At 43.5% G+C, this 22386-nt stretch overlaps 1 protein-coding gene and 1 long non-coding RNA gene across 2 annotated transcripts; both read right to left on the bottom strand.

Annotated features, from left to right (window-relative positions):
• Positions 1-1467: 1467 nt before the first annotated feature.
• LOC114431378 (NACHT, LRR and PYD domains-containing protein 12-like) lies at positions 1468-13550 on the bottom strand. Its single transcript, XM_028399008.1, has 12 exons — positions 13124-13550; positions 12778-12906; positions 12527-12605; positions 12190-12400; positions 10583-12028; positions 10189-10528; positions 9522-9698; positions 7552-7725; positions 5495-5668; positions 3658-3831; positions 1830-2003; positions 1468-1731 (listed from the first exon to the last, which is right to left on the bottom strand). Exons 1-12 carry the CDS (start codon positions 13129-13131, stop codon positions 1719-1721), a joined length of 3099 nt encoding a protein of 1032 aa, XP_028254809.1. The 5' UTR covers positions 13132-13550; the 3' UTR covers positions 1468-1718.
• A 3033-nt stretch (positions 13551-16583) lies between these two features.
• On the bottom strand, positions 16584-22069 carry LOC114431384 (uncharacterized). Its single transcript, XR_003670078.1, has 3 exons — positions 21758-22069; positions 17340-17409; positions 16584-17221 (listed from the first exon to the last, which is right to left on the bottom strand). It is a non-coding gene; the product is annotated as an uncharacterized LOC114431384 (long non-coding RNA).
• Between the last annotated feature and the right edge of the window lie 317 nt (positions 22070-22386).

The following is a 22386-nucleotide window of genomic DNA, read 5'->3' as shown; positions in this document are numbered from 1 at the left end:
CTATCAGCAGCTGATATTTTAGTGGCATCATGAAATAATGTGGTTGTTCAAAATCTGTGACACTGACATTAATACCTGGTGCTCAGGACTCTCAGCTGCAGACAGGTGAAGTCTTCAAGACATCAGACAAGACATCAGGTGCACAGGCGGGAAAACCTGCTCAGAGACTGCTCACATATTACATGCAAGTTATAATCTGACACTCCATGTATATACATGTACTATACATCACATCAAACTGAGCACAGATTATAGCACATTATTATCAGGAGGAATGAAAACGCCTAAGTGCTGTCGGGAGATTCGGGAGGATTCCTGCTGGGCCGGTGTGGTGCCAAAAAGTGATTGTCTGCCAAAAAGTGAGCCTAAAGCCTTAAAGCTGCCTCTCCGAGTGTCTGTAGTTGGAGCTACAGCTGCTTGGTCTCATCCATCCTGCAGCCACTCATGCTGTAGCTCCATGTCTGCGGTCCTAGCAGACCAGTCACTCTGTGAAATGTAAAGTCTGTGAAGCGGAAAATGGTCACAAGTGTCCAGGAGAGGCTGCAGCTTGTCCTGCTGGGAGGCTTCGTTTGTCTGAGGCTGCTGTGTCTGATAAATGTTTGTATTGGCAGCAGAAGAGGCTGGTTATTGATCTATTTACTCATGTGGGATGAATAACGGGGACAACATGTCCTGTGGTTGCTCTGACTCTCCTCATTTAACACAGGCTGTAATTTAATAACGTAATATGTCATGTTATCAACTAGAAATGCTGTTAAAGGGCCAGTACACCCTATAAAGTGCTGATTGTTATCCAGCCACAGAGACGACCTGCCCATAAAGTGAGCTCTCAGAATAACACTGATGTGATGCAGTCAGCTGGAACAGTCTGGACATGTTGTATTGGATGTTCCTTACCGTCCTCTGTAGTCAGCAGGCTCTGTGTGTGAGTAATCAGAGTACATTACTCCATCTGAGGAATCTGTTACAGATGACATTTGAGGACATTAATCTGTGTTCTGTAACTGAAGACTTTTTCACAGTCAATACTGAACATGATCAATATTGATAGTCATTGATGTTGTACATATGATGAAACATGAATGTGGAAGACATTATTTTACATATGTCTCCCACTGAGTCTCTTCTTCTTCTTCTTCCCCTCTGACCTCACAGATGATTAGTTCACACACAAAGGTTCCAGACATAAATTCACAGATCTGACCAATCTCCTTTCTGATCCTGTGACCACACATATTCTGATTCATTTTGCCTTCATCAATAAGCTGCATGTTGTTGGTCTGAGGTTGTGTTTGTCTAACACTGATCCGCGGTGGTCAGATGAACTTCTGTTCTACAAACCATCAGCATGATAAGAAGAGGAGCAACCTTTAAACATGGCTGTCAAATCTTTTAATAACATGTGTTCAAACAGACAGATGCTGCTGATTCAGTCCAGGACATTAAACATCATGTCAGACGTGAGCTCAGAGATCATTAACTTATGATTGATGAGCTCAGAGCAGCTAATGAAGGATGGAGGAGAGAGATGGAGCTGGAACCATCATCAGTGCAGTCAGATACAGTATTGATCATCGATCCATACTGTGTGATCAGACTGATGTCCTTTGGTCTTCCTCAAAGTTGAAGGTCATAACACAGCAGCATCCTGCCGATGGTTTCTGATTGGTCCCACTCCCATCAGATTAAAATGGATGGGGACACACACTCCGTCCTCTTCATGGCCTCCACCTGCAAAGAGAATCAGAGTCGGTGTGGAGGTGAGTGAGTGTTCACACAGACTCCATCAGCAGCAAAGCAGCACAGACTGACTCCACCCCTCTACTGACCACACAGTCTGCAGATTATAATCTGGGCTCTGCACAAGATTCAGCAGCTGCTTCACTCCTGAATCCTGCAGCCAGTTCCGTCCCAGGCTCAGCACTGTCAGATGGGAGGGGTTGGACTTCAGAGCTGAGGCCAGAGCAGCACAGCTGATCTCTGACAGACCGCAGTCAAACAATCTGAATAAAGAAAAACAGATGAAATCATTGATGATCAATCAGATGTTCTTTCTTTATTTGAGATGTTCCAGGGCTCTAGACTAACTTTTTTCTTAGGTGCACCGCATCACATTTAATATCGTAGTTTGTTTTTCAATCTCTGTCCATATATTTTATGGATCAGGCCTTAACTTGACATCTATCTTAACACAGAAGTTCTTTTCTTCTCTCATCATCTACAGCTATATCTACTGTTTACCTGATGGAGCCAAAGTTTTAGAAACACTGAGGTCCAAACATTGATCTCCATACATATCATCCTAAAATGAATTTGGACTTTGTATAATGAACACAGTTAATAGAATAGAATAGAATAGAATAGAATAGAATAGAAAATACTTTATTCATCCCAAGCCAGGAAATTTCAGTATTGCAGCAGCAAAATACAGTCACTCAAGCAAACTAAAAAACATACCTCTAACGGTAAAAATGAAACAGTATAAACATTATTTACAGCAAAGTAAAAAATAAACATAGGTGCAGAAGCAAAAATGTGCAATTTGGTATGAAGTGATGAAATGATATGATATACAAGAACAGCAGTGTGCAATTTGAAAGTGAAAAACCTAAACCTTGTGCAAAATACAAATAAGTAAATAAATAAAGTGATAATTCATATTATGGACAAACTAGCCAACAAGTCTGCCTGTCAGAAATCCATGATGAAGAAGAGTTCATACAGCACTCTTCATTTCCCTGTTTGCTTTCTCTCTGTATTTTCTGGCTGTCACTCCTCACTTATCTATCTGCCACTGTGACTTCAAATAATATTCAAATCATATACACCTTTATTTATTTCATACTTGTGATTGAGATATATGTTTAGTTTTCTTCAACACGTTTCTAGTGTAGCTACAGTATCTCTCCTCATCTTCCTCACCTCTTCCTCAGTGTCTCCTCTCTTTCTAAAGCTGAGCTCCAGCTGACAGAACCTTTTCATTCTGTCTGTTACAGGAGGAACACTTTTATGCAGATATCATCCTGGCAGTCAATGGTCCACTATAGCAGGATAATAACAATACTTTTGAAATGGTATAACTCCTTAAAACCAGCTGACTGCTGTCAGTCAGAGTGAATCAGCCTTCTGCCTGCCTGTCCACGATATGAGCCTGATGTGTGTCTGTTGTTGGACCACAGGGAGAGAGTCGCAGAGAATGTGTCTCCATCTAACAGCTGGTCGCACCGGTGCAACCTCAGATATTTCTTGGTTGCAACATGAGAAATTAGGTCGCACTCTAGAGCCCTGTGTTCAGATCAACATCACTGTGTCCTCATCAACATGTCAGCACAACATTCACACACCTGTCCATGTCACACAGATCAATAACATGCTGCTGTCCTCAGTCTGTCTCTACAGGGTCAATACTGGATCAATACTTGAATCAGCTGCATGTATTCATCAAGTAAACACTGAAACTAATCAGAGTTCAGAGGATCAGAGAGGACAAACATTCCCTTTAAGGACTAACAGAGGACATGTTCTGTAACAAACACCGGTCTTTGTGACCACAGACTGAATTTAGAACAACTAAAGATCATTTACAGATTCATGGATGAAGCTCTGTGTGAACATCCATTAAACATGAAACATCTACAACAGGAACAGAGAACTGACCTCAGAGTCTGCAGTCTGCAGTCTGGACTCTGCAGAAACCCACACAGCTGCTCCACTCCTGAATCCAGCAGATTGTTCCCTCTCAGGTCCAGCTCTGTCAGATGGGAGGGGTTGGACTTCAGAGCTGAGGCCAGAGCAGCACAGCTGATCTCTGACAGACCGCAGTGACTCAATCTGAATAAAGAAAAACAGATGAAATCATTGATGATCAATCAGATGTTCTTTTTTTATTTGAGATGTTCCAGGGCTCTAGACTAACTTTTTTCTTAGGTGCACCGCATCACATTTAATATCGTAGCTTGTTTTTCAATCTCTGTCCATATATTTTATGGATCAGGCCTTAACTTGACATCTATCTTAACACAGAAGTTCTTTTCTTCTCTCATCATCTACAGCTATATCTACTGTTTACCTGATGGAGCCAAAGTTTTAGAAACACTGAGGTCCAAACATTGATCTCCATACATATCATCCTAAAATGAATTTGGACTTTGCATAATGAACGCAGTTAAATAGAATAGAATAGAATAGAATAGAATAGAATAGAATAGAATAGAAAATACTTTATTCATCCCAAGCCAGGAAATTTCAGTATTGCAGCAGCAAATACAGTCACTCAAGCAAACTAAAAACATACCTCTAACGGTAAAAATGAAACAGTATAAACATTATTTACAGCAAAGTAAAAAATAAACATAGGTGCAGAAGCAAAAATGTGCAATTTGGTATGAAGTGATGAAATGATATGATATACAAGAACAGCAGTGTGCAATTTGAAAGTGAAAAAACCTAAACCTTGTGCAAAATACAAATAAGTAAATAAATAAAGTGATAATTCATATTATGGACAAACTAGCCAACAAGTCTGCCTGTCAGAAATCCATGATGAAGAAGAGTTCATACAGCACTCTTCATTTCCCTGTTTGCTTTCTCTCTGTATTTTCTGGCTGTCGCTCCTCACTTATCTATCTGCCACTGTGACTTCAAATAATATTAAAATCATATACACCTTTATTTATTTCATACTTGTGATTGAGATATATGTTTAGTTTTCTTCAACACGTTTCTAGTGTAGCTACAGTATCTCTCCTCATCTTCCTCACCTCTTCCTCAGTGTCTCCTCTCTTTCTAAAGCTGAGCTCCAGCTGACAGAACCTTTCATTCTGTCTGTTACAGGAGGAACACTTTTATGCAGATATCATCCTGGCAGTCAATGGTCCACTATAGCAGGATAATAACAATACTTTTGAAATGGTATAACTCCTTAAAACCAGCTGACTGCTGTCAGTCAGAGTGAATCAGCCTTCTGCCTGCCTGTCCACGATATGAGCCTGATGTGTGTCTGTTGTTGGACCACAGGGAGAGAGTCGCAGAGAATGTGTCTCCATCTAACAGCTGGTCGCACCGGTGCAACCTCAGATATTTCTTGGTTGCAACATGAGAAATTAGGTCGCACTCTAGAGCCCTGTGTTCAGATCAACATCACTGTGTCCTCATCAACATGTCAGCACAACATTCACACACCTGTCCATGTCACACAGATCAATAACATGCTGCTGTCCTCAGTCTGTCTCTACAGGGTCAATACTGGATCAATACTTGAATCAGCTGCATGTATTCATCAAGTAAACACTGAAACTAATCAGAGTTCAGAGGATCAGAGAGGACAAACATTCCCTTTAAGGACTAACAGAGGACATGCTCTGTAACAAACACTGGTCTTTGTGACCACAGACTGAATTTAGAACAACTAAAGATCATTTACAGATTCATGGATGAAGCTCTGTGTGAACATCCATTAAACATGAAACATCTACAACAGGAACAGAGAACTGACCCCAGAGTCTGCAGTCTGCAGTCTGGACTCTGCAGAAACCCACACAGCTGCTCCACTCCTGAATCCTGTAGCTTGGTCCCTCCCAGGCTCAGCTCTGTCAGATGGGAGGGGTTGGACTTCAGAGCTGAGACCAGAGCAGCACAGCTGATCTCTGACAGACCGCAGTGACTCAATCTGAATAAAGAAAAACAGATGAAATCATTGATGATCAATCAGATGTTCTTTTTTTATTTGAGATGTTCCAGGGCTCTAGACTAACTTTTTTCTTAGGTGCACCGCATCACATTTAATATCGTAGCTTGTTTTTCAATCTCTGTCCATATATTTTATGGATCAGGCCTTAACTTGACATCTATCTTAACACAGAAGTTCTTTTCTTCTCTCATCATCTACAGCTATATCTACTGTTTACCTGATGGAGCCAAAGTTTTAGAAACACTGAGGTCCAAACATTGATCTCCATACATATCATCCTAAAATGAATTTGGACTTTGAATAATGAACACAGTTAAATAGAATAGAATAGAATAGAATAGAATAGAATAGAATAGAATAGAAAATACTTTATTCATCCCAAGCCAGGAAATTTCTCTATTGCAGCAGCAAAATACAGTCACTCAAGCAAACTAAAAAACATACCTCTAACGGTAAAAATGAAACAGTATAAACATTATTTACAGCAAAGTAAAAAATAAACATAGGTGCAGAAGCAAAAATGTGCAATTTGGTATGAAGTGATGAAATGATATGATATACAAGAACAGCAGTGTGCAATTTGAAAGTGAAAAAACCTAAACCTTGTGCAAAATACAAATAAGTCAATAAATAAAGTGATAATTCATATTACGGACAAACTAGCCAACAAGTCTGCCTGTCAGAAATCCATGATGAAGAAGAGTTCATACAGCACTCTTCATTTCCCTGTTTGCTTTCTCTCTGTATTTTCTGGCTGTCGCTCCTCACTTATCTATCTGCCACTGTGACTTCAAATAATATTCAAATCATATACACCTTTATTTATTTCATACTTGTGATTGAGATATATATTTAGTTTTCTTCAACACATTTCTAGTGTAGCTACAGTATCTCTCCTCATCTTCCTCACCTCTTCCTCAGTGTCTCCTCTCTTTCTAAAGCTGAGCTCCAGCTGACAGAACCTTTTCATTCTGTCTGTTACAGGAGGAACACTTTTATGCAGATATCATCCTGGCAGTCAATGGTCCACTATAGCAGGATAATAACAATACTTTTGAAATGGTATAACTCCTTAAAACCAGCTGACTGCTGTCAGTCAGAGTGAATCAGCCTTCATGGATGAACCACACAGGTCAGATAACACTGTCCTCAGACCTGCTGTTCACTCTATCATAATGCTGCGAGCACGTCACGCCCCCTCCCTGAACATGACCGGCTCCTTATCATCATTCAGGTCAACAGCAAATTAGCATAGTAGCAACAAACCCTCCTCCTCCGCTACATGTTCACCTGAACTGTGGTTCCTGCTGTTCACCAGTGAAACATCTTTAATACCTGTCTGTCTGTCTGTCTGTCTGTCTGTCTGTCTGTTGTTGGACCACAGGGCGAGAGTCACAGAGAATGTGTCTCCCTCTAACAGCTGGTCGCACCGGTGCAACCTCAGATATTTTTTGGTTGCAACATGAGAAATTAGGTCGCACTCTAGAGCCCTGTGTTCAGATCAACATCACTGTGTCCTCATCAACATGGCAGCACAACATTCACACACCTGTCCATGTCACACAGATCAATAACCTCCTGCTGACCTCAGTCTGTCTCTACAGGGTCAATACTGGATCAATACTTTAATCAGCTGCATGTATTCATCAAGTAAACACTGAAACTAATCAGAGTTCAGAGGATCAGAGAGGACAAACATTCCCTTTAAGGACTAACAGAGGACATGTTCTGTAACAAACACTGGTCTTTGTGACCACAGACTGAATTTAGAACAACTAAAGATCATTTACAGATTCATGGATGAAGCTCTGTGTGAACATCCATTAAACATCAAACATCTACAACAGGAACAGAGAACTGACCTCAGAGTCTGCAGTCTGCAGTCTGGACTCTGCAGAAACCCACACAGCTGCTCCACTCCTGAATCCTGCAGGTTGTTCCCTCTCAGGTCCAGCTCTGTCAGATGGGAGAGGTTGGACTTCAGAGCTGAGGCCAGAGCAGCACAGCTGATCTCTGACAGACCGCAGTGACTCAATCTGAATAAAGAAAAACAGATGAAATCATTGATGATCAATCAGATGTTCTTTTTTTATTTGAGATGTTCCAGGGCTCTAGACTAACCTTTTTCTTAGGTGCACCGCATCACATTTAATATCGTAGTTTGTTTTTCAATCTCTGTCCATATATTTTATGGATCAGGCCTTAACTTGACATCTATCTTAACACAGAAGTTCTTTTCTTCTCTCATCATCTACAGCTATATCTACTGTTTACCTGATGGAGCCAAAGTTTTAGAAACACTGAGGTCCAAAAATTGATCTCCATACATATCATCCTAAAATGAATTTGGACTTTGTATAATGAACACAGTTAAATGGAATAGAATTGAATAGAATAGAATAGAATCTGCTCTTCGCAGATTCGTCTTCTTCTTCTGGATTTCCTTGATCAATAACATGCTGCTGACCTCAGTCTGTCTCTACAGGGTCAACAGGTGCTGGCAGGGCTCAAACCTACACATGACACGTCTGCTTTGTTGATGTTGTAACTTCAGAGTTGGTGCTGTGCTTCCTCTCAGTGTCTCTGTGTCTCCTTTAAACAGCGTCCTTAAGGCTGCACTGGTGTCCAACATGTTAGGTATGGACGTACTGAATCAGACCCATGAGCCTCAGCAGCTCCTGTTCTTCCTGTGGAGGGAGTATCTGTGTCACTGCTCTCACTGCTCCTCATCCAGCTTCAGAGCGCCTGCACTGAGTGTGTGTCTGATGTCTCTGATTTCATTGGTCCTCATTAAACACCTGCAGGACAGTGTTTGTTCCAGGCTTAAATCCACATGTGCTGTGAGCTGCCTCTTGGTGTTCAGTCTTTCCTGTGTCTGCTGTACTTTTGGTATCTTCTGTCCTGACTCTTCCTGGCCTCTTCACCTCTGCTTCTTCTCTCACAGCTTTGACTTGTTGTTCTTCATCTGGACAGATATCAAACATCAACATCTTTCTCAGGTGTCAGATCTGCTGCCTCTCACCTGCTCATTAGTTATGACACATACAGTTCTGTCATGAGAATCATCCAGCTCTCCTTATCTTTACTTTTAAATCAGTAAACACTGAGAGCTTCCTCCTGTTTCTGGGCTCTGGTGAAGAACATGTGTTGTATATGAGCTGGGTTCTTCAGATCCACATCACTCTTTAAACGTCCTCTTCAGCGCCTCACTTTGATCTCTTTTGTTGTCCTCAAAATCAAACTATTACAAACTTTGATCAGCTCTTCTGCTGTGATGGACTGTCTCTGACTTTTCCATCATACTGCTGGCAGCACAGAGACAGAGCCCTGAATCCAGTTCCTCCAGGTTTCTGTCAGGGTGCCATGCAGACTCAGGTGTGGTGGGGCTGAAACTGCACCATGCTCTTCCTCTGATGTGATATTCAGACAGTGAAACATTGGTATAAATCAGGCCTGACTAACAGGAGCATTTCAGAGGCCTGTCCTGGCCGGACTTCATTAGAATCATTTCTATACAGTGTATGTACTGAACTCCAGCCACTAGCTACGTTTCAAAGGCTGTTAAAACCTGAGAGGAGGAAGGAGGAGGATTGTTCTGCCATCCCTTTACATCAGGCTCCTTTTCTACCACTCTCTGTGCACACATATATTCTCACTTATATATCATTCTGCTTCTGTTGTTGGACAGGAAGACGTCCAAAGGACACCAGTGTGAAGAAGATGATGGTCCTTCAGTCAAACTGTCTGTGGATCCTTCTCTACCAGTGCTCTGTGCAGTCTGAGACAAAATGGACTTCCATTGTTATCATCTATGATAATAATGACAACTGACCTCAGAGTCTGCAGTCTGCAGTGAGGACTCTGCAGTCCAACACACAGCTGCTCCACTCCTGAATCCTGCAGGTGGAAGTTCTCACTCAGGTCCAGTTCTGTGAGATGGGAGGGGTTGGACTTCAGAGCTGAGGCCACGACTTCACAGTGAGTCTCTGAGAGTCCACAGTTAGAAAGTCTGTCAAACACCAAAACAGAAAACCTGTTATTAAAGAAGACACTTAATATGGACCTTATTTGAAGACAGGTGGACACGTCCTGTTGGACATGTTGCTCTTCACATCAGTGGTTCAGCCTGTCTGATCTGACTGTTTGACATGAAACCATAATCCTCATCAGACTGTTAATCTGTGCTGTAATCTGCAGATGGAGTAGAGAACATGGAGTTCTGTAAATATTCTGGATGATTCTGTCCGTGTGTCAGCAGATCACTGTGACATCATCAACATGATGTCATCACTGTAACGCTGCAGCTACAGCTACACACTGAGGCCGATCATGGTGTTCAGAGATTTAACAGCCTTCAACACAAACAACACAGCTGAAGAACATCTGAGACAAAGACACAGCTGACACGTGGACCTCTAAAGAACCACACAGTGTGGATCTGTGAAAACCTGAACCACTAATCTACACTGATTCACAATCATCATCACATCTGGACTCACTGAGCCTTCCTGCAGTTCCTCACAGCTGAAATCAGTCTCCGTCGTCCCTCCTTTGTTGTATTGTACTTGTTCAGGTCCAGCTCTTCCAGAACCTCCTCTGACATCTGCAGCATGTAGGCCAGCGCTGAGCAGTGGACCTCAGAGAGTTTCTTCTCTGATCTGGTCCCTGACTGCAGGAACTCTTGGATCTCCTGATGGACTGAGAGCTCGTTCATCTCCATCAGACAGTGGAAGATGTTGATGCTTCTGTCAGGAGAGATTTCATCAGTGTTCATCTCCTTCAGGTTGTTGATGGCTCTCTGGATGGTTTCTGGTCTGTTCTCTGTCTGACCCAGCAGGCCTCTGAAGAGTTTCTGGATGATTCCTGGTCTGGTCTCTGTCTGACCCAGCAGGCCTCCTAAGAGCCTCTGGTTGGACTGCAGAGAGAGGCCATGAAGGAAGCGAACCACCAGGTCCAGGTGGCCATGTTTACTCTGCAGAGATTTCTCCATGACTCTCTTCAGGAAGTCATCCAGAGAGGAGTGTCTGTAGTCGTCTCCCAGGAAGTCCTTCAGCCCCTTGGTGGTCCTGTTGGTGTAACAGAGGATCAGGTGGAGAGCAGCCAGAAACTCCTGAACACTCAGATGGATGAAGCAGAACACCTTGTCGTGGTACAGGCCTCTCTCCTCTTTAAAGATCTGTGTGAACAGTCCTGAGCACACTGAGGCTGCTCTGATATCGATGCCACACTCTGTCAGGTCTGATTCATAGAAGATCAGGTTTCCTTTCTGCAGCTGCTCAAAAGCCAGTTTCCCCAGAGACCGGATCATCTCCCTGCTCTCTGGATTCCAGTGTGGATCTGTCTCAGCTCCTCCTTCATACTTGACCCTCTTCACTTTGGCCTGAACCACCAGGAGGTGGATGTACATCTCAGTCAGGGTCCTGGGCAGCTCTCTTCCCTCTTTGCTCTCCAACATGTCCTCCAGAACTGTAGCAGTGATCCAGCAGAAGACCGGGATGTGGCACATGATGTGGAGGCTCCGTGATGTCTTGACATGGGAGATGATCCTGCTGGCCTGCTCCTCCTCTCTGAACCTCCTCCTGAAGTACTCCTCCTTCTGTGGGTCGGTGAACCCTCTGACCTCTGTCGCCATGTCCACATAGTCAGGAGGGATCTGATTGGCTGCTGCAGGTCTTGTGGTGATCCAGAGGCGAGCAGAGGGAAGCAGCTTCCCCCTGATGAGGTTTGTCAGCAGCACATGCACTGAGGTGGACTCTGTGACATCAGTCAGGACCCGAGTGTTGTGGAAGTCCAGAGGAAGTCGACACTCATCCAGACCGTCAAAGATGAAGAGCACCTGGAGGTGCTGGAAGCTGCAGATTCCTGCCTCTTTGGTTTCAGGGAAGAAGTGATGAACAAGCTCCACCAAGCTGAACCGTTTCTCTCTCAGCACATTCAGCTCTCTGAAAGTGAATGGAAATGTGAAGTGGACGTCCTGGTGGTCTTTGTCTTCAGCCCAGTCCAGACTGAACTTCTGTGTTAGGACTGTTTTCCCGATGCCAGCCACTCCCTGTGTCATCACTGTTCTGATTGGTTCCTGTCTTCCAGGTGAGCCTTTGAAGAGGTCTGCTGGTCTGATGGGGGTTTCTGGTCTGTGTGCTTTCCTAGATGCTGCTTCAATCTGTCTGACCTCATGGTCCTCGTTGACCCCTGCAGTCCCCCCCTCTGTGATGTAGAGCTCTGTGTAGATCTGGTTCAGAAGGGTCGGCTCTCCTGCTTTAGCGATGCCCTCAAACACACACTGGAACTTCTGCTTCAGGTTAGACTTGAGTTTACGTCCACACTCTGCAGCTGCAGATCCTGAACAAACAGTAAATGTGATGAGTGACTGAACTTCCTGACAGTCTTCAGTCAGAAGTGACAGATGTGCTGCAGATGTCTGCATCATGTTAACAGCAGAGTGTGTAGATGGAAACTTCATTTCCTCTTTCCATCATGTTAAAGCTCTTAAATCCTCTTACTGCTCTGCAGACGCTCAGCCAGCTCCTCCTGCTCCATCCTCCTCAGGAAGTCCACCGTGATCTGCACAAAGGACTCTCTGCTCCTCCTCTGCTCTTCATCCTCCTCATCCTCCCTCTGGCTCTCACAGCATTCTGGGTAATCTGGACTCAGAAGCTTCTGGATCTTCTTCAGCTCGGCCTTCACAAAAGTGAGGATGTTGTCCTCCAGCAGCTGGAACAGAGAGACACAAGCATCAGGTCCATGTTGGACAGACTGACAGTCCGCTGGTCTACAAAGTGCAGCATGGAGACACAACAACACAACACATGGACCAGCAGCTGTTCTACATGTACACACCAGAAATATGGAGTCCAGCTGTGTCTGATGCTGCTGGGCAGACGGACCACCGGGAGTCTCTGAGCTCTGCTGGTGGACTCTGTGGACCAATCAGGAACAGTTAGCCCACATGATGTCACATGATGTCAGCACACATGCAGAAACAGCAGCTGCTTCCAGAGTGTGTGTTCTGTGCTGAACACACACGGCTGTGCTCTGAAACAGGCCGTCAGCTCTGAACCTGCAGCTGTTTGAAGCAACTCAGATCTTACTGCTTCAAGGAAGACCGGACTTCTCCTTTAAAGTCAACAATGACATCCTTTGACCCATCACTCCTCAGAGACACAGAGCTGGGCCCTGGTCCTGGTCCTGGTTCTGGTGAGTCTGGTCTCTTCTTGTTCCTGGTACAGAGATAAAAATCATCAGCTGATGTTTCACAGTGACTGCAGGAGGAAGAAGCAGCTACCAGAAGAAAGGAGCCATGTGTTACTGTGTGTGTTACTGTGTGTGTCTGTGTGTGTGTGTTACTGTGTTTGTGTGTGTTACTATGTGTGTGAGTTAATGTGTGTGTGTTGCTGTGTGTGTGTGTATGTGTTATTGTGTGTGTGTGTGTGTTACCTGTTCATGTTGCTGAGCAGCTGCAGTGACAGATGTGCTTCTTCCTCTCTTTATTCTCACAGAGCCCTGCAGAGGACAACGCAACACAAAGGCTGCAGTTTGTGACACAAAATGGCCGCTTTGCTGCGCTGGTCATGTGACATAAGAGAGGGCGTCATAATAAAAACTACAAGCGTCTACTAAACTTATTTTAGAGGCCAAAACAACACAAAGGACTGAAAAGCCTCACAGAGTTGGGATGAGCATAAATTCATACCATCCCATATTCAGACACCCATCAACTAACACTAGCTGGAGACTGCAATTGTGTAATTGATCCCTTATTAGAGAGATCCTCCACCCGTACCATTCACAAATCTAAAACAGCAGTATGTATAGAAAATGTTCTGCAAGCATGATCCCGGGACAAGATAGCTCTAAAAGAAGTTTGAAATCCGGCCAGGACGTGCGAGACAGAAGCTACTGCTAACATGTCTGAATCTGTTCCAGAGGAAGAAGAGCAGCAACACCCACAAGCTGACACCGAGGCTGTCCTTGACCCGGCTGTTCCTCAAACTATTCAGGAAATAACAGCAAATATAACTCGGGTGATTGATGAAAAGCTCGGGCCTTATCCCAAAGGATACAAGCACACGGCCAGCAGCTGAAAAAGATGGAGGAGAAAAGCACTGAGGCAGAGAATAGGATTGCTGCGGCTGAACACACCTGTGAGACAGTGGACACAGTGGGATTGTCATATTAAATATTGTAATATTTAAAAAAGAAATGATTGATATTGCTACGATGCCAGAAACACATTTGAATGATAAGGAACATGTAAAGCTGCAGCAGTGCGGCTGTGATCCAGTTTATTTCTCATCTTTCTCCACCAAAAGCAGAGGGGTGGCAATACTCATTAGGAGAAATGGACCAGTTCAAGAGTCCAAATGCATTAAAGATAAACATGGACGGTTTGTCCTTATCTCGGCCTCCTTACACGGGGAGGACTTTGCTCTCTTAAATGGCTACTGCCCTCCATGTCATCCCCTTAACTTTTTGACAGAGGCTTTTGCCAAGTGACTTTAATTGCCTTGTGAACCCTCTGATGGACAGGTTTCCTCTTGGTGCTTTGGCCCTATCAAAACAGTCCAAACAGATCATTGGTCTTTGTGAGGACTTTGGTTCTGTGGATGTTTATAGGACACTTCACCCAGCAGATAAGGAATCCAGCTTCTTTTCTAATCCTCATAATTGCCATACAAGAACTGATGACTTTTTGCTCCAAACAGCTGACAGAATGAGCTGTTTCCTGTTCAATTGGAAGCATAATAACATCAGACCATGCAGCAGTGTATATGAATGTTAACATTAAAGAATCCTTAGAAACCCACGAGTTGGAGAATGGACCCCTCAATTCTAAAAGATCAAAAATTCATATCATATTTTAACTACAGAATTCAAGCATGTTTTCACCACTAACTCTCCCTCGGCTACCGACTCGTCCCTGCTCTGGGAAACCTCCGAGGCTTCTGCCAGGGGGTTGATCATGTGCTATACAGCTGCCAAAAGACGGAACAATATGGAACAACAAATCTTGGTAGAAAAAAGGTTCAGTCTATCACAAAGGGAATATATTAAGAAACCTACAGCAGCTAAGCTGAAGGAAATTACCGCCATTCGCTCCACATTAGACTCCTTGTTCACAAAAAGGTTGGGGGAAAATTCGGATATGCAAAACAAAGGTTATTTGAACATGGGGACAAACCGGGGAGATTTTTACTTACATCAGTCGGAACAAGCCGACAATGCTAAAACTCTGATGGAAGCTTTTTTCTCCAAACTTGATCTCCAACTATATCACAAGATCAGAAATCTAAATGAAATGCCCCGATCTCAGTGTCTGACCTGCGTGAGGCCGCTCAGCTTATTGAATCAGGCAAAGCACCAGGCAGTGACGGTGCTGGTAGTGAGTTCTAGAAGGAATTTCTAAATATTTGATTGGAGCCTATGATGAATATGTTTAATCATTCTTTTGAATGTGGCACCCTCCCACCATCACTAAGGGAAGCCAATATTTCACCAATGCTCAAAAAGGGAAATGCTCTGAAGACTGCGCCTCATATAGGCCGATCTCTGTGCTGAATGTGGATTTAGATAGGGTCTGTGGATACCCTATCTAACTTCCACTGTGACAGAGAGACTGGCTTCACTGTGATGCAGCGTTCTTCACATTTACTGCCTCACCTTCAGACTTTAGCTCCTTCACAGATAACAATCTGTCTCTAATCTGTTAGCGTAGCGATTTGTTTGCCCCTTGACCCGCTAACTGGCTGGTTCACAATGATTGGCTGTAAGGTCTGTCAGTCAAGCTAACTTGACCAATGTGCTGCCTCCTATGTGTGTAGGATCAGACAGAGACAGTCTTCTCTACCGCTCTGTGGGATCGTTCCTTCTCTTTCACAGACGTCATTCTGTGCACATCCACTGTTTAGTTATGTTGCGTCTCCAAAAACTGTGGAGGATGAAATGTGATTTTAGAAAAAGTGTGGGTGTTACATCCCCCACATCCCCCGCGGCTGCTACGCCCATGGTTCCAACAATCACAGAAATGCTGCCAACACCATGAAGTCATCAATATAGTTCAAACAGAAATCAATACAAAGACATGAAGGACACTTCAACACCTGAGGGACGAGACAGAGGACAGACTTCATTCAGGCTGCAGCAGGGAGCTGCTGGACAAAAGCTCCACCTCACTGAGCTGACCGTCCACACAGAGACAGTCAGAGACAAGAGTCCTCACAGACACACAGACAGAGAGTCCCCACAGACAGAGTCCTCACAGAGACACACAGACAGACAGAGTCCTCACAGAGACACACAGACAGACTCACCTTCACAGAGAAAAAGACGCTGCGCCACAACCAGAGGACAAAGTGAAAGTGAACTTTGATCAGACTCACCTGAACAGTCAGAGCTGTTCTTCTTCCTCTTCCTGCTGAGTCATCCACACAGGAAGCAGCAGCAGAGTTTGACTGAGTCCATCGTCTCTGAAGACATATTTTCATCCAGCGGGGACCTGACAGAGACAGAACGCAGCTACGATCTGGATCAGAGGACAGTTTAAAGTCACTGACAGACTTCAGAGTTCACACAGAGCTCTGACCTGCGTCAGGGGACCGTCCTCCTGAGGGAGGAGAGGAGGAGGACAGGACAGACAGGAAGAGACATGCAGCAAACATCAAGGCTCACAGAAGACAAAGCAGCTGAAACACTGGTTCATGTGGTCAGACAGAGTATTGATTATGTATCAGAGCTGATCAGTCCTTTGATCTTTCTCCCAGAAGAAACCAAACACTAAAACTCAATCTACAGAACTCATGGTTCTCCTCATGAATCCGGGCACTGACAGGTTTCCATACATTAGCAAACAGAAGCTAACAGAGTTAGCAGACAGACGAGGAGGCGGGGCTTTCTTGGTCTAGAAGCTTTATTGATCATTGTTTACATTTCACGATGCATTCCACAAACACGGCTCCAGCTGGGAGCTTTTTATCGTCACAACTGAAGTATGAAGTTTATCATTCACAATTATACTTGCAGAACAAACAAATGCTCAAAGTTTCCCAAAGTCACAGCGAGTTGTAACTTGATGCAGACATCAGCTCCACAGACAGCATGGTTATTAATGACCTCTAATCCCTTTTTCTGTTTCTGATGTATGAATGTAAACGTCTTCCTTCCAGAGCTTCTCACTAAACAGCTGCAATGACATGAAAGTACGACTCGTGTTTGGTCTGGCAAAGGTTCTGTAGATGTTTCTAGCTAAAGTTACTCAGAAGCCATGAAGGTTTTTAAATGAAACTTTGCTTTCTTTATGAAGTCAGTGTGGTCTTTGTGACATGAAATAATGTCCCCTCCTGATCTGAGCTGTGATCAGGTCTTCCTCTCTCGCCGTCTGAGGACAGGAGGACGGTCTGTCCTCTGAGACTCTGCTGGAAGCTGCTTTGGACCGGCTGTGACGGAGAACACCTGGAACATGTTCAGCTCTCCACAGTCAGTGTTTACATACCTGGTGCTTCTCATAGACAATCGGGCAGCTGAACACTCCAACCAGACCTGAGGAGGAGCAGAGCTTCATCAGAAAACATGTTCCCTGGTCTCACCAGCAGGGGGAGCTGATGCTGTTACACAGTTACAGCCCCCGTGCATGATGGGAAATGTGAGCGTCCCTCACCCAGAATAAGGAGAGTGAGCCCGTTGAACAAGGTGCCGACGTAGGTCAGAATCCACATCAACACGGCGAACTGCACAGACACCACAGAAGAAGAAAAAGTCAAACAGACGTCACCCTGAACGACCACAAATCACAGACAGCCGCAAAATGTATCATTGATTTATCAAAGCTCACAGTGATGGAGCTGTGACCATCAGACTCACCTGACACTGATTTATTTTAGATACTTTAGTAAGTAAGTAAGTAGTACTGGTTTTCAGAAAACAGAACCAGAGAGTTTCCTCCTGCTGCTTCCTCACATCCACACAGTGACTGAGTATTAAGACTGTAGCCTAAAGAGGCTCCATTTGAATCCTCTGCAGAGTTTCCAGTCCATATCTGACACTGAGTGAAATTAGCTAAACCTTTACATCCATTAAGAAGCCAGAGAACTTCACTCGTAGAACACGGACCACTGCGGACAGCTGCAGTTAAATTTAAAAACTCCACCATGTAGACCATAGGTTCTCAATGTGCGGCCCGTGGGCCAATGACGGACCGCAGAAAAACGTATGGCCGTCCGCAATGAATTATATGAATTTGTGTTATGATATGAATTTTAAAAGACCTAAAATGTCTTTTAAAATTGGTTTGGGTTTTCTCCACATGACAAAGTGCCAACAACTGTAATTTGCAAAGTTTGCACAGAGAAGGTTCGTACTTCGGATGGCAACACAACAAACCTTTTTAACCACGTGATGCACCTGAGGCAGCATCCCAAACTATTTGCTGAGGGCCAAACAGTGAGGCCAACCACACAGCAGCCAGTGGTAACGGCGAAAAAAGACACAGAAACAGCCAACTATAACACAAGCCTTTGATAAAAGCACTGCATATGAAAGGAGTAGCAAACGGTGGAAAGAGGTGACTGACGCAGTCACTTTTTACCTAGCAAAAGATATGACTCCTATCAAAACAGTGGAAAACTACGGTTTCAAAAGACGGCTCAAATTGATCCGCGGTACGAGCTGCCCAGCTGCAAATATTTCTCCAGCTCTGCCATTCGTGGTCCAGCCGAACTTCAGAGCCTTATTTAACTTTGACAATTCATTATATTGACAACTGGAAGCTCTGCAGTGCCACACTTCAAACTACATACTTCCCACAAGATCACACAGGTGAACTCATAGCGCAAGGTCTGACGGACGCTTTGAATGCTGGGGACTCAAAGAGGATCACATGACCTGCATGACCACAGACAGTGGGACTAACATGGTGAAGGCCTTGGAACTTAACAACTGGACTCGTCTGCCCTGCTTTGGGCATAGACTGCATCTAGCCATTGGTGAGTGAAGATAAATAAATCATGTTATTATCATTTATAATATATTTTATTATTATATAATTTTCTTAATAAATTGACTTAATAAAATTATTCCAGAATAATCTCATTAAGTCATTTTATAAAGAATACACCCCAATAATATTTTTTTCTCTCAATAATTCACAATTACTGATTCAAATTTGTTTTGTGCTGATTGGATTTAGTCAAATTTAATTATTAAATCTGGTTAATATATCCTGCTCTTCCTCTTACAGAAAAAAAGTGGCAAAGACCCTCGTGCACAATATCTGTCTGCAAGAAAGTGGTGAGTGCTTTCTCCTTCAGCTGGAAGAAGAAGAGGGATTTGTGTCGAGCTCAAACAGAAATGAAACTACCACAACAAAAGCTCATCACCAACACCATGGGGGTCCAAAACTTGCAATGATTGAGAGACTGTTGGACCAAGAAAAGGCCATTTCTCAGGTCCTGAAGTCAGACAAGAAGACAAGGCACTTGGTACTAACATGGCAAGATCTTGATGTAACGGAATCCTTAAAGAAAGCCCTTGGTCCATTGAGAGATTTCACTGATGACTTTCAGGGGAGGACTATGTGAGCGTGTCTTATATCAAGCTGTCCTGCACCTGCTGAAAACCAACCTTCTTAACCTGAATGAGGATGACAGTGAGCTAACCAAAGCAATTAAGACAACTGTCCTTAACCACCTCACTGAAAAATACCAGGATCCAGCCACTGATGTCCTACTGGACGTGGCTTCACTTGTTGATCCGAGGTTCAAAACCCAATACATTGACAGTGACAAGAAAGAGGCAGCACACGCCAGAGGTGCGTCTGAGCTGGAGTCCATGCTAAAAGCACAAGCACACAGTCAGCATCCATCCACATCGCAGACTCCTCAGGCAGAAGAACAAACCCCAGCAAAGAAAGTAAAGAAAACACTGGCCAGCTTCCTAAAAATCTCAAGTGCTGTATCTGCAGCTGCCACATCTGCTTCCCCATCTCTCAGAGGCAGTAGATGGGGAACTGAAGGCCTACCTGTCCACTCCAAATGCAGACAGTGAGATGGATCCTCTTGAATGGTGGAGACTCCATGAGGGAAACTTTCCAAGGGTTAGCCAACTAGCTCCAAAGTATCTCTGCATTCCAGCAACAAGTTCTCCCTCAGAGCGTGTTCAGCACCAGTGGCAACATGGTAACAGGCCAAAGGGCTTCTCTCAAGCCAGATAAAGTGACAAGTTGGTTTTTCTAGCTAAAGATCTGTGACTCTAATCTGTCATACTGTGTCTCATTTTTACATAGGGAGAGATCAAAGTTCCCAGATTATATATATGTATATGAAAAATATGTTCTAAAGCTGCTGGATGTTTTTGTTCTGGTTTTTACATTGATAATGTTCTAAATGCACCTTAAGAGATAACCTCAGGTAGCTAAGTTTACATTTTGATTTGACATTTTCAATAAGCCATTTAGCGTTTCATATTTATTTTATTTATATACTTTTAAATAAGCATTGAGTGTTACATGAAGCAAGCTTTCATCATTGAAATTCTGTTTGAGAATTGTTTTATTTTCCACTTTGCTGCTATTACTGAGCTCTCCAAAACCAGGTGAACTGAAGATTTATAAGAGTGTTGTTTGTTGTTGTATTGTTTTAAATCTAAGTTCAGTTCATTTTTAAGAGGAGACTGAGAGACTTATGTTTACATTCTTTTAAAATGTTACTTGACACGTTTGCACAAGCCGGTTCATTAAAATCTGTTGAGGAAGATATTGGCCTTGATTTTGTTACGTTTTTACACAGAGAATAGTTTGGTTCTAAATGAACTTTACTTGTAGTGACTATTCTTAAAAATCATTTTGATGGCAGGTTTATTTAGTCCGTGTTCAGGCAGACAACCAGACAAACCTTTTCCCTGCTGTCTCTCCTGTGCTGGTAAAAAACATTTACCCACCCAGGTGCATGCTGGTCTACCTGTGTCAAGTGCTTACCTAAATAACCTTGGTGCCCCCTAGTGACGCTAAATGGCAACAATAGTTAAACCAAGTAAACTAATCAAAAACAAATGTACATTAAATAAACATGCTAAATAATAACTAACCCAAAAATAAACTAATTATTCAAATACACAAATTGGTAAAATAGCTCCTGCATTACTGTTAGAATGAATCGTGATAAAATCGTGATTTTGCCATTAAAAAATCGTGATATAATATTTTTGCCACATCGCCCACCCCTAATATTGATAAATCTACATTAATCCAATCCCTGAACACACTCGATCCACCAAGTGATTCACAAACTGAACCGATCACATGACTCGTACGTTCGAAGCTCTGAACTGCTTCAAACGTCACTCAACTGCTTCACACGTCACTCAACTGCTTCAAACGTCACTCAAGTGCTTCAAACGTCACTCAAGTGCTTCAAACGTCACTCGGCACTGTGGTTCGAAACAATTGCTTCATGAGCGACCGCGCATGTGTCGGAGCCTCGGGTGTCAGACGACCATCCTTAATCACATCTGACTCATTGACTGAACATATGTCCAAACAGTCACACAAGCACAAAGCATCTGTTCCTGCTTCATGTCAGGTTTCTATAGCACAAGTTCACATTTCCACAATTCATTCTCTCATCTGGCTTCAATCAATACTTCAGTTTCAACAATACAATTGATCTCATCTTCAAGCTGCATCTTTCCTATAGTTCATATTCACAACCATCTCCTGTAAATACATCCCTCTCTCATTCAGTGTAAACTGCTACAAACATGCATCTTCATTCTGCTCTTTGTGCATCAAACACTCTTCTGTCTCTGTGTTTGTCCCGCTCATGTCAAAGAGCACTGAAATGTGTGCTGAGGTAAAGTGCTTGTTACATTCAGAACTTAGTTTCATCATGGAACATTTCAACAGGTGTACCCGGCGTCACACTGGACAAAGAACAGCATCTGCGCGGGAACATGCCCAACTCTTAACAGCCATTGTTATGATAGAAAACGTTGATAAAACATATGAGAGCAGCGCAGCGACTGTCTGCTCCAACTCTGAATCAATATGAACTAACATGTCAGCGCACAGTCACTGTTACCGACCTGTATTCAGCAGGTAAAGAGGAGGAATGAGGACGCAGGTCTGTATGTTTCCCTCTGCTCCAGATCGCACCTGAGGAGAAGCAGGCGTTCCGCCCCCCTAATCGTTCCCCGGGGCAACTCACAGGTGTACAAAGGTTCCGCCCCCACTTTCCCCATAAATGTAGCGCTTGATGACAACGTTCATACTTTCTCATTGAACACAAAACAACACAGTAACAGTACACACCTCACAAAATGTCCACAATCATTACAAATAACTTTTGTGCTCAACCTACCTGATCCACTTCACCTGGAGCTTTGTGGACGTACATTCAGCACTTGTTTTGGTTCAGACACGTCATTGACTGCACTGTTCAGTAGGTCAGGACAATAGACACAAGTCCCCTGACTTTGAAAACATTGAACATCATATTTCTTTCATTTACTGGAACCAAACCCTTCAGCATCTTCAGCTTTCAGTGTTAACAGCATCCATGTTATTCAGACAGTCATGAGACAGGAAGTGAAGGAGTGTGTTTCTGTTCAGGAAGAAGTGGAGCTGTGCATGAAGTCCAGTTACAGATCATAACAGTGATTCTAAGATGAAGAAACCTTCATTTGTCCCACACAGAGCTTCAAAGTTAAACAGC

The sequence above is a fragment of the Parambassis ranga genome, unplaced genomic scaffold (genome assembly GCF_900634625.1).
Source record: "Parambassis ranga unplaced genomic scaffold, fParRan2.1 scaffold_73_arrow_ctg1, whole genome shotgun sequence".
Taxonomy (NCBI): domain Eukaryota; kingdom Metazoa; phylum Chordata; class Actinopteri; family Ambassidae; genus Parambassis; species Parambassis ranga.
This window is presented reverse-complemented; position numbering and strand designations above follow the sequence as displayed.